The sequence below is a fragment of the Ursus arctos genome, unplaced genomic scaffold, assembly GCF_023065955.2.
Source record: "Ursus arctos isolate Adak ecotype North America unplaced genomic scaffold, UrsArc2.0 scaffold_14, whole genome shotgun sequence".
Taxonomy (NCBI): Eukaryota; Metazoa; Chordata; class Mammalia; order Carnivora; family Ursidae; genus Ursus; species Ursus arctos.
Window position 1 is genome coordinate 35,497,661 of NW_026622808.1, and position 17,486 is coordinate 35,515,146.

The following is a 17,486-nucleotide window of genomic DNA, read 5'->3' on the forward strand; positions in this document are numbered from 1 at the left end:
TTGGCTTTAGGGGAGACTCCGCACCCTGTGAGCCCGCACCCAGGGAGCCCTGGGCCCATGGGCCAACACGCAGCGCCTGCTTTCCCTGGGGGCCTCCATGTCCCAACACTGTTGACTGCTGACTGTTGACAATCCCCACGGGCCCCTTGGGTACGGGCAGATCCAGGACCTGTTACTCCACCCACGCCCCAGCTTCCCGGGGAGCCCCCCACCTCCCACTCTTCCCGTCCTACACTGCAGGTCAATGACCCCACTTGGAAAACACCAGGCTCACCATATAAGGAGCACAGGCCAGGCCTGTGTGCTCAGCGATGGCATCTGCGTGGTGGCCCTGCCTCATCTTGGCCCTGCTCTCTGGCTTGGCGGCCTCTGGCTTCCCGAGAAGCCCCTCGCGGCCACTGGGGGTAAGTCTGCCCTGTCTTTGCCATCCGAGCCTGTCACATGGACAGAAGCAACAGGATGGACCGTCCTCTATGCGCGGAGAGGAGGAGGAAAGAGGCTAGGCAGTGAGCTGCAGGGGACAAGGCTGGGTGTTGGGCTCTTAAATCTCCCTTGGCCTCTGTTTCCCCACCTGTCAAATGGGCGAGTACCATAAAGTGCTCACCTCAGCGAGGGGCTGTGCAGGTCCACACCCGAGACTGGAGTGCAGAGGACTCCAGGAAGGGCTGAGCTGAGCCTTGTGGGGTGCAGCGCTGATGGGGGTGGTCTGGGGGGAGACCTCAGGGGCTTGGGGTCCAGGGAAAGGCAAGGTGAGTCAGGGTATGTGGGGCAGGGAGAGAGCTGGTTTGGTTCTCCTAGCCCTGCTCCCCTGGGAAACCTGGAGACCTGCCCTATCCGGGCCCCAGTTTCCCCATCTACTTGGAGCCCTTCCTACCCTGAAGTGGCTCTGGGAGGGTCCTATGTCCAGAGGCCCCTCAAGGGGTATGTGTGTGTGGAGGGGGGAATCACTGCTGAACCCTGGCCTCAGTCCTAGCTTGCTCCCAGGCCATCGCGGCCTTGGCCTGATTCCCGTGTTTGTCTTTGCTTTTGCAGAAACGGAGCCTCCCGGAAGGGGTGAGAACTTTCACCAGGCATGGGGTGGGGTCTGGCAGGGCGGAATGGAGCTGGTTGCCCAATAGCAGAAGGGGTGGGCCATAATGAAAGATCCCTCCCAGTTGGCAAACAGCTCCCAGCTCCCTGCCCTGGCAGACCCCATGGACTCAAGAGCCCTGGGAAAAAGTGCCACAGAAGAATGCTCTCGGACCTCTCAGGAAGCAGCACAGGACCGCTCTTCCACCAGCCCTGCCTCCCGTAAACACGCACCCAGCCCTTGCTGGTACCAGCTCCTGTGCGCAGGGCTGGAAACACACATCCTCACGAAGCCTCTTCATATCTTGCTCGACCCAGATGTCTCCCTAGACCTTCCCTCAGTCCACCACCCCCACTGGAGAGAAGGTGTTGGGGACATGAAGGCCCTCTCCTCACCATCCCCTTGGCACAGGAAATAAGTGCCTGTCTGGGGACAAAATCAAGCAATTACCAAAGGAGAGGAAGAGGGCTGGGGTGCGTGTGAACGTGATTTCTTTCCACGTGGAGGTAAGCAGGAAGAGCTAGGACAGGTGTTCCAGGGCCCGAGACGTGGTGTGGCTGGAGCACAGATGATCAGAGCGGTAGGACCTGACTGGAGGACCTTGGAGCCATGGGGATGACTGTCCTGAGGGTGATGGGGAGCACAAGAGGGTTTAAGTGGGAGACAGACAGGGTCAGACTTGGATTTTTATAAGCCCTCCCCCAGCTACAGTAGCTGCATGTACACAGATCCAAAGTCAAGGAGGCAGAGCAGGTGGCCCTCCCACTCCCTGTCCCCCTCCTCCCTCTTTACCCTCCCCCTTTCCCTCCCCCTCCCCCTCCACTTGGCACCAACACATGCACTACCACCCAGCATGAAGTTCCTTCTCACGGGGCAAAACCCCTCCCTGAGTGGCTTCTCGGTGCTGAGCTCCAAGGCAGGCTGAGCTAAGGAGCGTGTGGGGCCAGGGAACAAGGAGAGACAAAGGCTGAATCAGCCAAGGCCCCTGCCCGCCAAGGAACCCCTGGTCTCCGAGGGGGAGAGAGGTGTTCAGAAAGGCCAGAGCGTTCCAGAATCAGGGTAGCCAACTGAATGTGAAGACGGAGGATGCCGTCCAGGCTTCAGACACGGTGACTGGGAAACTGGAGGGGCCACTTACCAGGCAGGGGCTCTGGGCTCTGCAGCGGGAGCCTGGAAGGAGCAGGCAAGTTGAAGGCCTGGTTTCCCAGGGGCCGATCACTGTCCCTTCCCGCAGGTCGTCAATGGCATCGAGGTCTACAGTACCAAGATCAGCTGCAAGGTGACCTCCCGCTTTGCTCACAATGTTGTCACCACCAGAGCCGTCAACCGCGCAGACACCGCCAAGGAGGTGTCCTTCGACGTGGAGCTGCCCAAGACAGCCTTCATCACCAACTTCACCTTGTGGGTGTCACCATGGCTGTTGGCTCCAGGCCGGGGGTGGGGGGACCTGGCTCAGCATGACCCCCAGCTCTCCTTCCTCGCAGGACCATCGACGGTGTTACCTACCCTGGGAATGTCAAGGAGAAGGAAGTCGCCAAGAAACAGTACGAAAAGGCTGTGTCCCAGGGCAAGACAGCTGGCTTGGTCAAGTAAGTGGGTCCCCCTGGCTTTGGGAAGAATGTGTGGGCTGCAGGGGCTCTCAGAGATGCAGACGACAACAGCCAATGTTATCAGTACTGCTCTTAGTCCGTGGTTACAGCAAAAGGTGCCCATGATTCTTCCAGCATTATCCCACATTGAAGTGGAGGCAAGAAGGCTCAGAGAGGGGAGGGGGTCTCCCACGGGGCTGGACCTGAGCCCACGGTCCAGGAAGGGTGGGCTGGCGCAGGTCTGCAGGGCGGTCTCGCACCCCATTCAGGGCCTCCGGGAGGAAGCTGGAGAAATTCACAGTCTCCGTCAACGTGGCTGCGGGCAGCAAGGTCACCTTCGAGCTCACCTACGAGGAGCTGCTGAAGAGGCACAAGGGCAAATACGAGCTGTACCTTAAGGTCCAGCCCAAGCAACTGGTCAAGCACTTTGAGGTAACCACCCTGCAGCCCCTGTGCAGGGGTGAAAGTGCAGGTGTGAGGGCGGGGGCGGGGTGTTGCCGGGAAGGGCCCCGGGGCAGACCTCAGAGCAGGGCTGAGAACGCAGAGGTCCAGCCCCACCGTGGCTGAAGAGCGTCCGAGCTGGAAGCCGTAGGAAACGCTTAGTGGTGGGGTGTGGGGCATTAGATGGCAGGTGGTGGGAGAGCCTTGGGGTCACCGACCTGTCTCCGAGGCTTTGAGGTCATTTTCTTGGTGGGAGATACCAGGCTTAGCCAGCGGGAGTCATCTGGAGGCTGTCCCTGCACCCTCGCTGACCCTCTCCATCCCCTTGGCCTTGTTCTGGAAGCTGGCCTCTGCACTGTCGCCCAGCGACCCCTCCCTGCTCTTGCCCATTCCAGATCGAGGCAGACATCTACGAGCCCCAGGGCATCAGCACGCTGGATGCTGAGGCCTCGTTCATCACCAACGACCTCCTGGGCAGCGCCCTCAGCAAGTCCTTCTCAGGGAAAAAGGTGGTGTTCTCAGGCCCGGGGCGGGGGAGCAGGGGCAGGAACCCCGACACTAAAGGGACAAGTGTGAGCCCCGGGGCTTGGCTGAGAAGGGGGGGAAGTACCCACATCCATCCTTTCTCCCTGGCCACCCAGCTCGGGAGGGGGTGCTGGAGGCCAGGCTAGTGCGGCTGAGGATCTGGGGTCCCAGCTGCCCTGGGGCGGAAAGGGCAACCATTTCTAAGGCCTGGTCTCATTCTACCTCGGGATGTGGGCAGGGCATGTTATTGTCCATTTTACAGATAAGGACACTGAGGCCAGAGGGAGTCATTGAGATCTGCCGACTCCACGCTGAGGGGTGACAGATGAAAGGGAATCTCTTGGTGCTAATGGTTAGCTCCGGGTCCCAAGGCTGCCAGCTGTCCCAGGGGCCTTGTTCGTCACGCGCAGTGAATGAATAAATGTTCCATGAAGAGCAAACCTTAGTCGTTCGGGAATTCCCGGTCAGAGCCCAAGGAGCACCGGCTCAGAGTGCCGGCGGCTTCTGCAGGGCAGTGTGCTTGCCCTGGGCCCCCCGTCCTCTCCCTGAGTGCTCAGGAAGGCCAGGGCATGCCGGACGGCAGCTGCCCTGCCCAGGTGCCACCCGCGGGCTCCTGCTGTGGGGCTTTGCCTCCCTCCCGAGGGCAGGGCACAGTCAACAGGCCCCGGCCGAGCTGAGTGAGGTCCTCCGTCGCCTCCCCCAGGGCCGCGTGTCCTTCAAGCCCAGCATGGACCAACAGCGCTCGTGCCCAACCTGTACAGACTCCCTCCTCCACGGGGATTTCATCATCACCTACGACGTGAACAGGGAGTCTCCGGCCAATGTGCAGGTACCTGCCCGGTGGCTCTGCTGGGCCGCTGGATCCTCTGTCGCCCTGATGCAGTGGGGGCTGGTGCAGGAGGGGCCGCGGCAGCATCTAGTGCCCAGACCCTCGGGCAGCCCAAGGCTGAGTTTCCTGCGCAGCTTGGGGATGACAGGCCATCCAGAGACTTCGTGTGGCACCCCATGGTGGGTGGGAAAGAACAGCCGTTTTCTGGAGCTGGGAAATGTCTGGCTTCTATTTGCAAGAGTCACCAAAGGCACTTGCCTCCAGTCTCTCTCTCCCCTTCTCAGATAGTCAACGGCTACTTTGTGCATTTCTTTGCACCTCAAGGCCTCCCAGTAGTGCCCAAGAGCGTGGTCTTCGTGATTGACGTCAGCGGCTCCATGCACGGTCGGAAAATGGAGCAGGTAATCTCCTCACTGCAGGTGGAGGGGAGGGGTGAGAGGGAGACAGATTTCTTTGTAAGTGGACAAAGCTGATGTTCCCGTGAAAGAGGAAGAAGGGGGGCAGGATTAAAAAAAAAAGGGGGGGGCACAGAGCAGCCGCCCCCTTTTGTTGTGGAAAGCAGAGGCCCCAGCGCCTGGGCTGGGAGGACAGAGAGCAGGCGGTCTGCTGCCCCCTCCCAGCCTCTCGTCTGCTGATCTGTCTCCTTCCCAGACGAAGGATGCCCTCCTCAAGATCCTGGATGATATGAAAGAGGAGGACTACCTGAATATCATTCTGTTCAGTGGGGATGTGACCATCTGGAGAGACAATTTAGTTCAAGCCACTCCCGAGAACATCCAGGAGGCCAGGACATTTGTGAAGAATATTCATGATCAAGGAAGTAAGAACGGAGGGGAGAGCAGACGCATGCCACCGCTGCCCTCGGCCTGAGCAGTCTGCCGTCCTCGTGCCTTAGGGCAGAGATTGCTGGTCCAAGCCCGGCAGACCCTAGCTGGGGGTAGCAGTGGGGTTGGGAAAGGTCTCAGGCTTGATATTGGGGTGTCTTCTTTGTGGGCTTGGGGAACCCTCTCCTCCTTTCTCTAACCCATGATGCTGGCGCCCCGCTAATCCCAGCAAGCTAACGCCGTAGAAAGCCCTCATCCTGGGCTGTTTCTTAGAGAGAATGACAAGTGACGTCAATACGGCTCCCCTGACCTCCCAGGGAGCGGGCCTGGCGGTCCGTCTGGCAGTTTTCCAAACTGCTTTCATAACCACCTTCTGGCAGCCCCATGTGGCTGGTCCTTTTGTCCCCATTGAAAGAGTAAGTCATTCATCCACTACTCACTCAGTGTCTACTGAGTACCACCGTGCGTTGGCCAACGGGGTCCTTAGGCCCAAGAGCAGGGCCTGCTGTCCCGACCTCCTCCAGCCCGGTACCCTGAAGATAACCTCTCACGGTGCTGTCTCTCTGTCTGGTGCCAGTGACCAACATCAACGATGGGCTGATGAGGGCCATCAACATGCTGAACAAGGCCCGGGAGGAACACAGAGTCCCAGAGAGGAGCACCTCCATCGTCATCATGCTGACCGACGGGGACGCCAATGTTGGTGAGGCAGACGGCCATGGCTCCCCTGGCCGCCTCTCCGGCTCTGGAGCCGGCGTGCTGCGAGATCGTGGGTGGCTCTCCCAATGGCCTGTGAGCCCTTCAAGGGCAGGGCCCTGGCTCCCCCTGATGAGGACTACCCCCTGCGCCCACATGGGCTCGGGGCCCTGACCCCACCCTGTCTGCACGAGCAGGCGTCCGATATCTCCAAAGATACCCAGCTCGTCGCCGGGCTGTGGCCGGAGTGTGAACACCCCTTTCTCCTGCAGGGGAAAGCAGACCCGAAAAAATCCAAGAGAATGTACGCAACGCCATTGGGGGCAAGTTCCCCTTGTATAACCTGGGCTTTGGCAACAATCTGAATTATAACTTCCTGGAGAGCATGGCTCTGGAGAACCAAGGGCTGGCCCGGCGCATTTATGAGGATTCCGATGCCAACCTGCAGTTGCAGGTATGCCTCATCTTGCACACCTCCGGGAACAGGGAGCTCATTACCTCCCCAGGCAGCTGTTCCACCAAGTGACACATTCACTTGTTAGAAAGAGCCCCCTCTTGGGCTCGCATGGACCTCTAGCTACCTCTTAGCCATCCGTGGTGGTTGATTTGTCCTCGGGCTACGCAGAACAGACCTGCTTCCTCTGTGGGATAGCCGGACCAAACACAGGGTCGAATGTGAATTTCTGGTAAGCAGTGAACAATTCTTTAGTGTAAGCGTGCCCTCAGTGTGGCCTGGCACGCTGTGTCCATTTGCTCGGCTGCTGTAACAAGGTGCCACGTGCTGGGGGGCTCCCACCACAGAAACCGACCACCTCGCCGTTCTGGAAGCTACAAGTCCGAGACCCAGGTGTGGGCAGGGCTGCTTCCTTCTGAGGGCTGTGAAGGCAGAGTCTGTTCCAGGCGTCTCTTCCTGGCTTCTAGATGGCCACCTTCTCCCTGTCTCTCCACGTCATCTGCCCTGCGTGCATGTCTGTCTCTGGGTCCAAATTGTTCCCTTTTCAGAAGGACACCAGATGTATTGATTGGGACCCACCCCAAAGGCCTCATTTTTTTTTTTTACACTCCATCAAGTATATATTTTTTATTATTATGTTCAGTTGGCCAACATAGAGTCCATCTTTAGTTTTGGCTGTAGTGCTCAATGCCTCATTAGTTGTGCTCATCACCACCTGTACCCTCCTTAATGCCCGTCACCCGGCTACCCATCCCCCCACTCACCTCCCTTCCGTAACCCTCAGTTTGTTTCCCGGGGTCCATAGTCTCTCATGGTTCATCTCCCTCTCTGATTTCCTCCCCTTCGTTTTTCCCTTCCTTCTTCTAATGTCCTCCGTGCTATTCCTTATGTTCCACCTTCGAGCGAAGCCATCTGACAGTTGTCTTTCTCTGCGTGACGTATTTCACTCAGCAGAATCCCCTCCAGTTCCCTCCATGTCGATGCAAATGGTGGGTATTCACCCTTTCTGATGGCTGAGTAATATTCCATTGTATACGTGAACCACATCTTAATCCATTCGTCTGTTGAAGGGCATCTCGGCTCCTTGCACAGTTTGGCTGTTGTGGACGTTGTTGCTCTGAACATTGGGGTCCGGGTGCCCCATCTTTATACTACGTCAAAGACATAGAATTCAAGTTTCAACTTAAGGCCTCATGTTAACTTGATTACATCTGTAACCACCCTAACACCCCACAAAATCACATCTTGAGATCCTGGGGGAAGGATCTTAACATATGGACTTTGGGGGTATGCAGTTCATCCCCTAACAGACATACTTATACTAAGGCTGAATTTGTTGTTTGCCTGATGTTCGAATTCAACAGCACGTCCTGTGTTTTCATTTGCTAAGCCTGCCAACCCCAGCCCTCCCCGGGGCAGGTGACGGTGCCCGCACCTCTGCAGTGGACCCCCTACACCGCTGCCTCATCTCTCTTTATCCTGTGCTCACGCCCCATGTCACTTCCTCTGGTCAGCCTCCCCTCCTTCCCTTTTCTCTTTCTTATTTTCATTCCAACAAACAGTTCTCAAGCACGTTTTATGTGCCAAGAACTCTGTGCTTACCTTTCTGTTCTTCCCAGGCTCTACCTGGTGGGTGGGGGTGGGGGTGTCAGGGAAGCTCCCACAAACTGAAGGGCACACTCAGGGCCACAAGGAAGTGGAGATCAGGAGCCAGGTCCCGCCCCGCCTGGGGGACTTGACGCCTGGGAAGGCAGCAGGGGGCACCTGCCCTCCCCGTCCCCTCCACGTCTGCCCTGTGACCTGAGATGACCAGGTCCCCCTTCTGGACTCCAGGGCTTCTATGAGGAGGTGGCCAACCCACTGCTGACAGGCGTGGAGGTGGAGTACCCCGAGAACGCCATCCAGGACCTCACCCAGAACGCTTACCAGCACTTCTATGATGGCTCTGAGATCGTGGTGGCTGGCCGCCTGCTGGACGAGGACATGAACAACTTTAAGGCGGATGTAAAGGGCCACGGGGTGAGCTGGGCCAGGGCCGGAATGTGTGCTGTGGACAGGGGATCGGCACCAATGGGACTCTGGCCTCCTGGCTGACGGTCCCGCAGTGGTGGCCCTCGAACTGGGCCCACCTAGTCCAGGCCTCCAGCCCTCAAGCCTCTGGTCTCCTCTCCCCCCCACCTCAGGCCACCAATGATCTGACCTTCACAGAAGAGGTGGACATGAAGGAAATGGAAAAGGCTCTGAAGGAGCAGGACTACATTTTCGGGAACTACATCGAGCGGCTCTGGGCCTACCTCACCATAGAGCAGCTGCTGGAGAAACGGTGATCCTGGCCACCCCTCCGATAGCCAGGCCCCACACCCGGGCCCCTGGCACTGGCCCACCACCTACCGGGGCTTGCCCCTGTGCTGGCTATGCTCTGGGGGAGCCCAAGAGGAAGAAGACTCAGCCACGCCCGGGATGCACCCCTCCACGTGCGCTCCCAGCCGCCCTCCCCTCTTCTCAGCCCAGCCCCACGGAAGGGTGTTCCAGGAGCAGAGCCCAGCCTGACATCTGGGGCTCAAGCAGCAGCCTGGGAGCACCTCGAGAGCAGGGGCGGGCCTCAGCACCCTGTAGCCACCCATGGGCCCACAAGGATGGCGAGGCTGAACACAACTGAAGGCTGGGGACCCTTGCCCTCGGCCCCCGGAAGGCAGAGCTCGGGCCCATTTGAGAGTGCTGTGCCGGCCCTCCTTCTGGTGGGAAAAGCCTATAAAGTCCCTGGAGCAGGGGCTGGCACATGCTCCGTGCTCAGCACACGGACACTGTCATGAGTCATTGTTGTGATGCCATTTCAAGCCCCTTATATCTTATGGGGGGGAAACTGAGGCCCAGCCTCAGACACAGCCTGTCCATCTGTCCCAGGGAGCTGGTGAACCAGTCTTTTCTGAGCATTAGTGAGTTCTACCCTGGGAAAAGGCAGTCCTGGGCCACCTCCGGGGCTCTTGGCCTCCTTCTGGGGGTCAGAGCAGAGGAGGCCAGGCAGGGAACTGTTCTCCGGCTGACACCCCTGCCCGTCCTACAGCAAGAATGCCCATGGGGAGGAGAAGGAGAACCTCACAGCCCAGGCCCTGGACCTGTCCCTCAAGTACCACTTTGTGACTCCACTGACCTCCATGGTGGTGACCAAGCCTGAGGACAATGAGGACCAGACAGCCATCGCTGACAAGCCTGGAGAAGGTGGGCATGGAGAGTGGAGGCCAGAACTCGAAGGCCTTCCAGACCTCGGGCCTTGGGTGCCCAGAAGAGGACTGAGCCAGGCTGGCGAGACCCAGACTTGCTAAAGAGGGGGAGGTCCAGGGAGCATAGAAGGAAATCTGGCCGAGGGTTGGGGAGGGTGTTGTGGAGGGAGTGAACCATCAGCATGGACAGTGGGGTGGGGGCGAATAGGAGCCTCTGGGTCTCTAAAGGGATATGAGTCAAGGGACACCTTGCCCAGGGTCATTTCAAGGAAAGGGACTTTGGCTGCAGCCTGCAAGTGCTCAGTTAGACAGGAAGAAGCACTTCCAGCTTGAAAGTTAGGCCCAGAGCATGAGCCCGGGGACTGTGAGAGGAAAAGGCCTGGAGCGCTGGAGGCTGGACCAGGCCTGCTCAACCAGACTCCAAGAGGGGACTCCTAAGTGTCCCCGCACCTGGGCGTGGGGAGTGGGGGGTTGGCAGAGGGAGGCATAGGAGGTAAAGAGCTAGTGCAGGCCAGGGCCCTGGCCTCTAGGAGCCCCTGGCTCCAGGGCACATGCTGTCACGAGTGGGGAGGCGTTTTCTGCTGGGAGGCCCACAGCCTGGGGCCGGGCGCCCAGGTACCAAGTTGGCAGTAGCGGCATCGACACCGGAGGTCCGGGGACCCTGGCACATTTCTCCTCCTCCTCCCTTGCAGGGCCTGTGGACACAGAAGGTGAGCTCCAGCCAGCAGTTGGGCGGGTGTCCCAGGAAGGGGACAAGAGAGAACCAAGGACGCCTTTCCAAGTGCCCAGCCCAGGGAGGGGCCCTTAGCACACCTGCACTCAGGTCCCAGCGCTGCTGCCAACTCATGAGCCACCGCGGTCTGGGCTCTGCCCTCTCTGGGCCCATCAGGTCCTTGCTGGTTGTTTGGAGGTGGCTTCCCCGACTAAGGAGGGGCAATCAGCATGAGAGCCTTCTGTGCAAAGTTTAACAAATTCTCACGTCAGGCACTGACACTCCATGAATTCCACAGAGACCCCCTAAAGGAGTCCTCTCGTGGTTCCCATTTTATAGTGAGGAAACTGAGGCATGGAGACGCTAAGTCTATCTGCTGGAGGACTTAGGCAGCAGGTGGCCCAGCTGGGACTTCAGCCCAGGCCCCTCACTGGCATTCATAGCATTCTGTGCCTCTCTTGTTATCAAATCGCATCCTCGCCCCCAGTAAGCCCCCTCACCCACCGGGCAGGGCCTCCCAGCCCCCAGCTGCCTGCTCCGCCGCCATTGACAGTGCAATCCGAGCAGCACATCTGGCCTGGCTCCCTGCTCTCCCCTCAGCACGGGGCCGTCCGATGCAGTCACTGGTGTGCACATGTGTGCGCATGAGTGTGTGTGGGGGGGGTGTTCCACCACCAAGGATAACAGACAGCTGTGAGCTTCTGGGAGAGGGAGTTCAGGTGTGTGGGATGGTGTCTGCTGTGAACATCATTCACGACAGAGAAGCAGACGATCTCGTGACTTGCATTGTAGCCCCGTCACAATGCCCTGCCCGTGGCATAGAAACTACAGCCATCTTACCACCCGTCCTCGAAAGGCGTTCCCTGGGCATGCTCCCATTTCTAAAGTCTAAATGAGGAGTCACATCCCAATCCTCCATCTGTCAGGGTTGGGGCTCCACTGGAGACTGGTGGTCCCAGGACAGGCAGAAGGCATGGGGCTGGGGGAGAGGGAACCCTCAGACCCCACTCACGACTGCCCCTTGGCTTCTTTTCTCAGCAGCACGCTCCATGGCTTACCTGAGTGAGTATAGGCCAGGGGCCACAGCCCCCCCTGCCCAGAGGGCACTGCCCAGAGACTGGCCCTGTACCGCATTCCCTTCTGGAGTCTTCCCGAGTCAGCTCTCTGGAACAGGCAGATGGTTGGGGTCCTGAGGTGATGGGGGGTGGTTAGAGACCCTGGGGAAGCAGGAAGGGGAGGGGCATGAACCCAACTCTGGCTGGGGGTCCTGGCGCCTCCCCCAGCCTGCTTGTTTAGCTCAGCCTCTCTCCCTCTGTGTCCACAGCCAGCTACCAGCCTCCTCAGACGCCCTACTACTACGGTGAGTGCCCCCCGCTCCTCCTGGGGTGAGGCCCAGGCCCCAGGACCCAGTGCCTCGTACCTGTTAGGAGTCTACCCACTGGGGCCAAGAGCGGAGGGGAAGCTCCCCCTGGAACCGTGATCCAGCCCTTTCTCTGATGTGCCTTCAGTGGACGGGGACCCCCACTTCATCATCCAAGTCCCGCAGAAAGACGATGCCATCTGCTTCAACATCGATGAGGACCCAGGCACAGTGCTGCGCCTCATTCTGGACCCCGTCACAGGTGGGGGCTGCGGGCTGGGGCCGGGCCAGCTCCTCACTCTGCCCATAAGGCTCTGTCTTCGTGTGTAGCTTACACCCTGAGGGGGCTGGCCAGAGCCACAGGCTCACCCAGGCCCCAGGACCCGGTGGTGCTGGAGAGATGGCGAGGGGGAGGGTGGCTCGGATACAGCTGTGTCTGGGAGACAGTTTTTCCCTGGTCCAGAGAGGGGCAGGTCTGCAGCGTGGGCCCTCGGCCGCCGGCGTGACCCGGGAGCGTCTAGGACCAGAGAGGGTTGGCCCTGCAGTCTTGGCCTCGCTCTGGGGAGCCCACACTGCTCCCCTGCAGCAAGCCTGGCCGGAGCAGAAGGCATACCCTAAAGACCAACCTGGACTCAGAAGGTCCCGCCGGCCCTCACTGCCCCATCCCTCGGGCAGGCCTCACAGTTAACGGGCAGATCATTGGCGAGAAGGGAGGCAGCTCTGACTCCAAGACCAGAAAGACTTACTTTGGCAAACTGGGCATTGCCAATGCTCACATGGACTTCCGGATGGAGGTGACGCCGGACAAGATCATTCTGTGGAACGGAGCCGCACAGAGCACCTTTGGCTGGCTGGACACGGTCACGGTCACACAGGATGGGTAAGCCCTGCCACCGGGTCTCTGAGGAGCACTTCGGGCCCAAGGCCTGAGCGGCCTTTGAGGGATGGGGACACATCAGGACAGAAGATCCACAGGGTCACAGGGGAGACCGGTGGCCTGAGTTCAGCCCCTGCCCAGGCAAGGGTGACCACGCAGCCCCAGCCAGAGTTGCCGGCTGGCCGGTTCACAGGACCGATCTGCAGGGAAGGGCTGCACAGACACGTCCCCATTTTCACCTTCTCTGGCTGAACTTGTTAACTAGAACCTTCTCAAACTGCTCAGCCTCTCCTGTGTCCCCAAGTTGCCCGCAGCCTAGTGGGTAGGGCAGGGCTGTTACTCCCAAGGAAGCTGTGAGAGGGACGGAACCTACCCCAGGTCACACAGGAAGCCCGGGGCTGAGCTGAGGCTCGATCCCAGGTCTCCCAGACTCCCAGGACGACCCAGTTTCTGCTTACGGGGCAACAAGGATCCACCCAGTAGAGCGCAGAGTCAACACGCACGAGGCATCTTCTCTCCAACACTTCTGAGATAGTTTCCAGGGTCTGTGTGCTCTTAGGTGCCATGTATGGAGAAGGGCCTCCCGAGATGTCCTGGATTCGGATGCCTGGTATCATGGCCGCCACCGGGTCCCACCTGCTGACCTCCTCTTCTCTCCTAGGCTGTCCGTGACCATCAACAGGAAGAAGAACATGGTGGTCTCCTTTGGAGATGGGGTTACTTTTGTGGTCGTCCTGCACCAGGTGTGGAAGAAGCACCCTGTCCACCAGGACTTTCTGGGCTTCTATGTGGTGGACAGCCACCGGATGTCGGCACAGACACATGGGCTGCTGGGTATGGAATGTTCGAGCTTCAGATTGGTCGGGACACATGGCAGAGGGGAAAAGCCACATGACAGATTGTCCCAGTCACGCCGGGCCCAGCACACAACACCCAGTCAGCCTTTGCTTCAACGCCGGCAGGCCAGCAGCCGTGTGACTGCTGCTGATGGCCGGGGCTCATAGCCTGCAGGTGACAGTATGAATGTTATTTGCTCCCAGGACAATTCTTCCATCCCTTTGACTTTGAAGTGTCTGACATCCATCCAGGCTCTGACCCCACGAAGCCAGACGCCACCATGGTGGTGAAGAACCATCGGCTGACAGTCACCAGGTGAGGGGACTCCTCTGACACCCTCACCCCGCGCAGTAACAAGACGGCAGGAGAGAGCCCTCTCCGCCCACACACATTGGCCCAGCAGGCTCTTGTCTCCTGTGGGGCACCTACTCTCGTTTCCCCCCAGGGTCCTGGCCCCCCTCTAGGCCCCTCTTACTCAGGAAAAGGCCAACGTTGGCCCCCTAAAAGGAGTTAATCATTTGATATCTTCCTTGTCCAAAGAGTTCTGGACTCTTCGAATTAGCAATTTCACACCCTTTTCCTGCCTTACGTCCATGAGCCTAGCAGCTCTCTGGTCCACCCGGTGTATCACAGTGTCTCTTTCCTTTTTTCCAGGGGCTCCCAGAAGGACTACAGGAAGGATGTTAGCATCGGCACCAAGGTCGCCTGCTGGTTTGTCCACGACAATGGGGAAGGACTGATTGATGGTGTCCACAGTGACTACATCGTCCCCGAGCTGTTCTGAGCAGACATGCCAGCTCCTGCCGAGACGGCTGGCCCAGCTCGCCCGGCATCTGGAATGGGCCCAGAGCAGGGCCTGAGGGAGGGCTGTGACAATAAAGCCCAAGGGGACACTGCCAACAGCCTATTTGTGCCTCTGTGAGCCCCTGCTCCAGGGAACAGGCAGCTGGGCCCTGAGGTAGCGCCAAGGAGGGGCTGGCTGCTGGGAAAGTCACTCTCTGGGCCTCTGCACTGATGCCTGTGAAAGACGGGGTTGGTTGGGGTGGCACTTTGGGGAGCCAAATGTGTGATGGTGTAGGGAGGAAAAAACCAAGCATTGACTCTGGTGCGAAGGGCTCTGGGAAGTCAAGAAGGGTTGAGTGCATTCTAGAGTCCAGGATGGTAATAAGAAAAGTCAAGGGTCACTGCTCAGTGGCTCCTATCAGGTATCATGGGCCTGAAGATCTTTCTGTGATGCAGAAGCAGAGAGTGCCCTGGAACAGACATAGCCTACAGCCCATTATGGATATCATTCATTCCTCCATCTTCCCATTATCTAGCCAGCCATCCCCCCACCATCCACTAGCCAGCCAGCCCCCACCAATCACTAGCCAACCCTATCCACTAGCCATCCCTTCATCCAGCCAGCCAGCCAGCCAGCCAGCCAGCCAGCAGATAAACCCATCATTCTGATTCTGGGCCAGAATCTGGGGACACACAGCCTAGGAACCCGGTTCCTCTTTGCATGGGTGCCCCAAGTTTGCTGGCAGCTAGGCTGGGAATCCCTTGGATCCTTCAATCACAACTCACGGTGACCACCCTCTCCACCCCCAAAATAAGTCCTGGGTGGGGTCAGGATCCGACAGATTCCCAGATGAGGGGCTGTGAGGGCTCTCAGCCTGGAAAACCCTCTCCCAACCGGACAACTGCAAGAGCCCTTCCTGGGTCTCCCTGCTTCCACAGAGAGATTTTGTCGAGCAGAACTGACGGTCAGTCCCTGCCTAAAGCCCTCTGAATACCACCTCCCACCCACTGACCTTGGGACAAAGGGCGAAGTCCCACCTATGGCCCCAGTAGCTTCACCAACCCCCCACACCAGGGGTTTCCCCTCAGTTTCAGAGTTCCAGACACACGGGCTGCCTCCAGTTCTGCACATCGAACCCCTCATGCCCCAGATCCTTTGGCTGTACTGTTTTTTCTGCCTGAGGGGCTCTGGGCGTGCTGAAGATAGCAGTGGGAGCTCTGCTGGATGGCAGAGTGGGGCTACAACCCCCCGGAAGAGCTTGGGGTTAGATTGGGAATGGCCACAAGTGCCAGTGGGGGTGGGGGTGGGGGTGGAATCTGGCGATGGGTCACCAAAAAGTTCCCCTACCTTCCAGACTAGGGGCCCATCTGCCTGAGCCAGAACAGGGTTTCCCAGGGCCTGGGGGCCTGGAGGATGGTCCTGGAGAGGCCGGTCCAGGAGAAAACACGTGTCCAGGCCCTGCCACCCATTCGGTCCCGGGTTGACTGAGGAACCATGTAACTTTAAACCAGTCAGTGTTCACATCTGTACAATGGGGAGAAAGATTTTGCCAGAGGGTGTGAAGACATCAACATCATTATGGTTTCTGATCCTCCTGAGGCCCCTCTCTTTGTCCTGTCCCCCCCAGCTAGCCCCCAAGCCCAGTGAGCTAGTAGAAAGGCAGGAGGAGGTCCCCAGGCAAAATTCTACCCCTTCTCCCCAGTGCATAGTCAGGAAGGCCCTCCATGCAGGCAAAAACCTGGTGGACTCTGTCCTCTCCCAGTCCCACATCATCCTGGCTATGCTTGTCCCTGCTTACAGCCTCTGATGCCTCCTCCAGCTTTCAGGAGAGAAGTTGTGCTCCATGGCAATGTGCATACAGCCAGGGCTGGCCTGGTCCGGCTTCTCCACCTCTCCAGCGACCGCTTCCGCCTCACTCCATGGCACCGCTTTCCTTCACCTTCCCTGAATTCAATGCACAGCGTTCTGGCTCTAGGCTTGGTGTCCTTGCCCTCTGTTTCCACTGGGCTAATTTCTCTTTATGCTTCAAAATGCAACCCCAACCATGCCACTTCCAGGAAGCCTTCCCTGATATTCCCCAGGTTGGGCCAAATGTCTCCCCGTGGGCTCTTCTCTGGCTGTCCCAATAGGCACTGTTTCCCATGGTACCCAATGTCCCTGCAGCACCCAGCCCAGGGCCTGGCCTGAGTGAGGGCTGGGAAGCGCTCAGGGAACAAAGCAGTGAAGGGCACAGAGCTCCTTTCAGCGGTTCACAGAGAGTGGTGAACAGCAATGCTGCTGGGCCAGAAAGTCATCCATGACCCTCCGCTGCTGCACCAGTTCCACAGGCCAGCCCAGGTGGTGGGGTCCCGGAGTGGGGAGACGGGTGGGCACGCATCTCATCGCGGGATGATAGCGCTAGCCCCCCAGCAAGTCCGGCAGAGCCCCTGAGGCTGCTCCCTTGTCTCGCGGAGCTCTGGTCTGAGCCCCTCTGAGCGGCCTAGACAAGGCGACTCAGCCCGTGACCCCCGCCTGCCGACCAGGCTGGATGGAGAGGCAGCAGGGCGGGAGTGTCCCCGTGTGTTTGGCAAACCTGCTGTTGAGACCCCGCCCACTGGCCTCTCCTCTGACCCTTCTAGAAAGAGTCACTCTGCAAACATTCTGTAAAGCCCTAGAGCTGCGAAAAGAATGTTTTCCCTGGTGATCTAGTTTGCTTCCTCCCAGCAAGCCGACGAACTCATTTCCTGCTTTATCCTAGCTGCCAGGAGGCCGGAGCGCATGCTCGGTGCTGCGGCTCCCCGCCCGGCCCTTGTCCCTCTGATCCAGGACTTTCCCCTGCTTGCCTCTTCTCTTTGATCTCATTCTCCTGGTTTCTGTTTTGTTCTCTCGATGCTTTTTATTTGTAAGCCAAAGCTGTGTCATTTTTAAAGGAGTGGATAGAGTAATTGTAAATGGTTTTTTAAGTATGCTTTGCCTATGCAGGGATTGGGTACAATCTTTGGGGTGCCCAGCCCCAGGGCATGGATGGCAGAGCAGACCCCTGGCTGTCCAGGATCTGGGAGCACCCCCATGAGACTGGAGGCTCCTGGGGACAGACCCTGGCTTCCTTCCTGGGACCAGGGCCTCACCCCGGACCCTCTCTTCCAGGACTAGCCTCTTGACAAGGCAGTGAGCAGACAGGCCTGAGCCTGAGCACACGGGTGGAAATCAAACTGTGTCATGCAAATCCCAGCACCAGGGGCCCCAGAGCTTGCTGAGAACCTCGGGGAGCTGGCCTCTAAAGAACTTC

At 58.8% G+C, this 17,486-nt stretch overlaps 1 protein-coding gene across 4 annotated transcripts; it reads left to right on the forward strand.

Annotated features, from left to right (window-relative positions):
* The first annotated feature begins 240 nt into the window (after positions 1 to 240).
* Positions 241 to 14,334, forward strand: ITIH3 (inter-alpha-trypsin inhibitor heavy chain 3). 4 transcript variants are annotated; one of them, XM_026501011.4, is made up of 22 exons: positions 241 to 404; positions 1,033 to 1,053; positions 2,304 to 2,470; positions 2,554 to 2,658; positions 2,928 to 3,090; positions 3,495 to 3,608; positions 4,328 to 4,453; positions 4,738 to 4,854; positions 5,105 to 5,273; positions 5,855 to 5,980; positions 6,246 to 6,427; positions 8,261 to 8,446; positions 8,611 to 8,750; positions 9,492 to 9,646; positions 10,341 to 10,358; positions 11,399 to 11,422; positions 11,685 to 11,720; positions 11,869 to 11,982; positions 12,396 to 12,600; positions 13,259 to 13,431; positions 13,638 to 13,749; positions 14,089 to 14,334. In XM_026501011.4, the coding sequence occupies exons 1-22, from the start codon at positions 312 to 314 to the stop codon at positions 14,216 to 14,218; spliced, it is 2,676 nt and encodes an 891-aa protein (XP_026356796.1). In that variant the 5' UTR covers positions 241 to 311; the 3' UTR covers positions 14,219 to 14,334. The 4 variants fall into 4 exon arrangements, with proteins under 4 accessions (XP_026356796.1, XP_057167771.1, XP_057167772.1 ...); XM_057311788.1 differs by having other exon boundaries at positions 258 to 404; positions 11,402 to 11,422; XM_057311789.1 differs by lacking the exon at positions 11,399 to 11,422 and having other exon boundaries at positions 292 to 404.
* Positions 14,335 to 17,486: the final 3,152 nt, after the last annotated feature.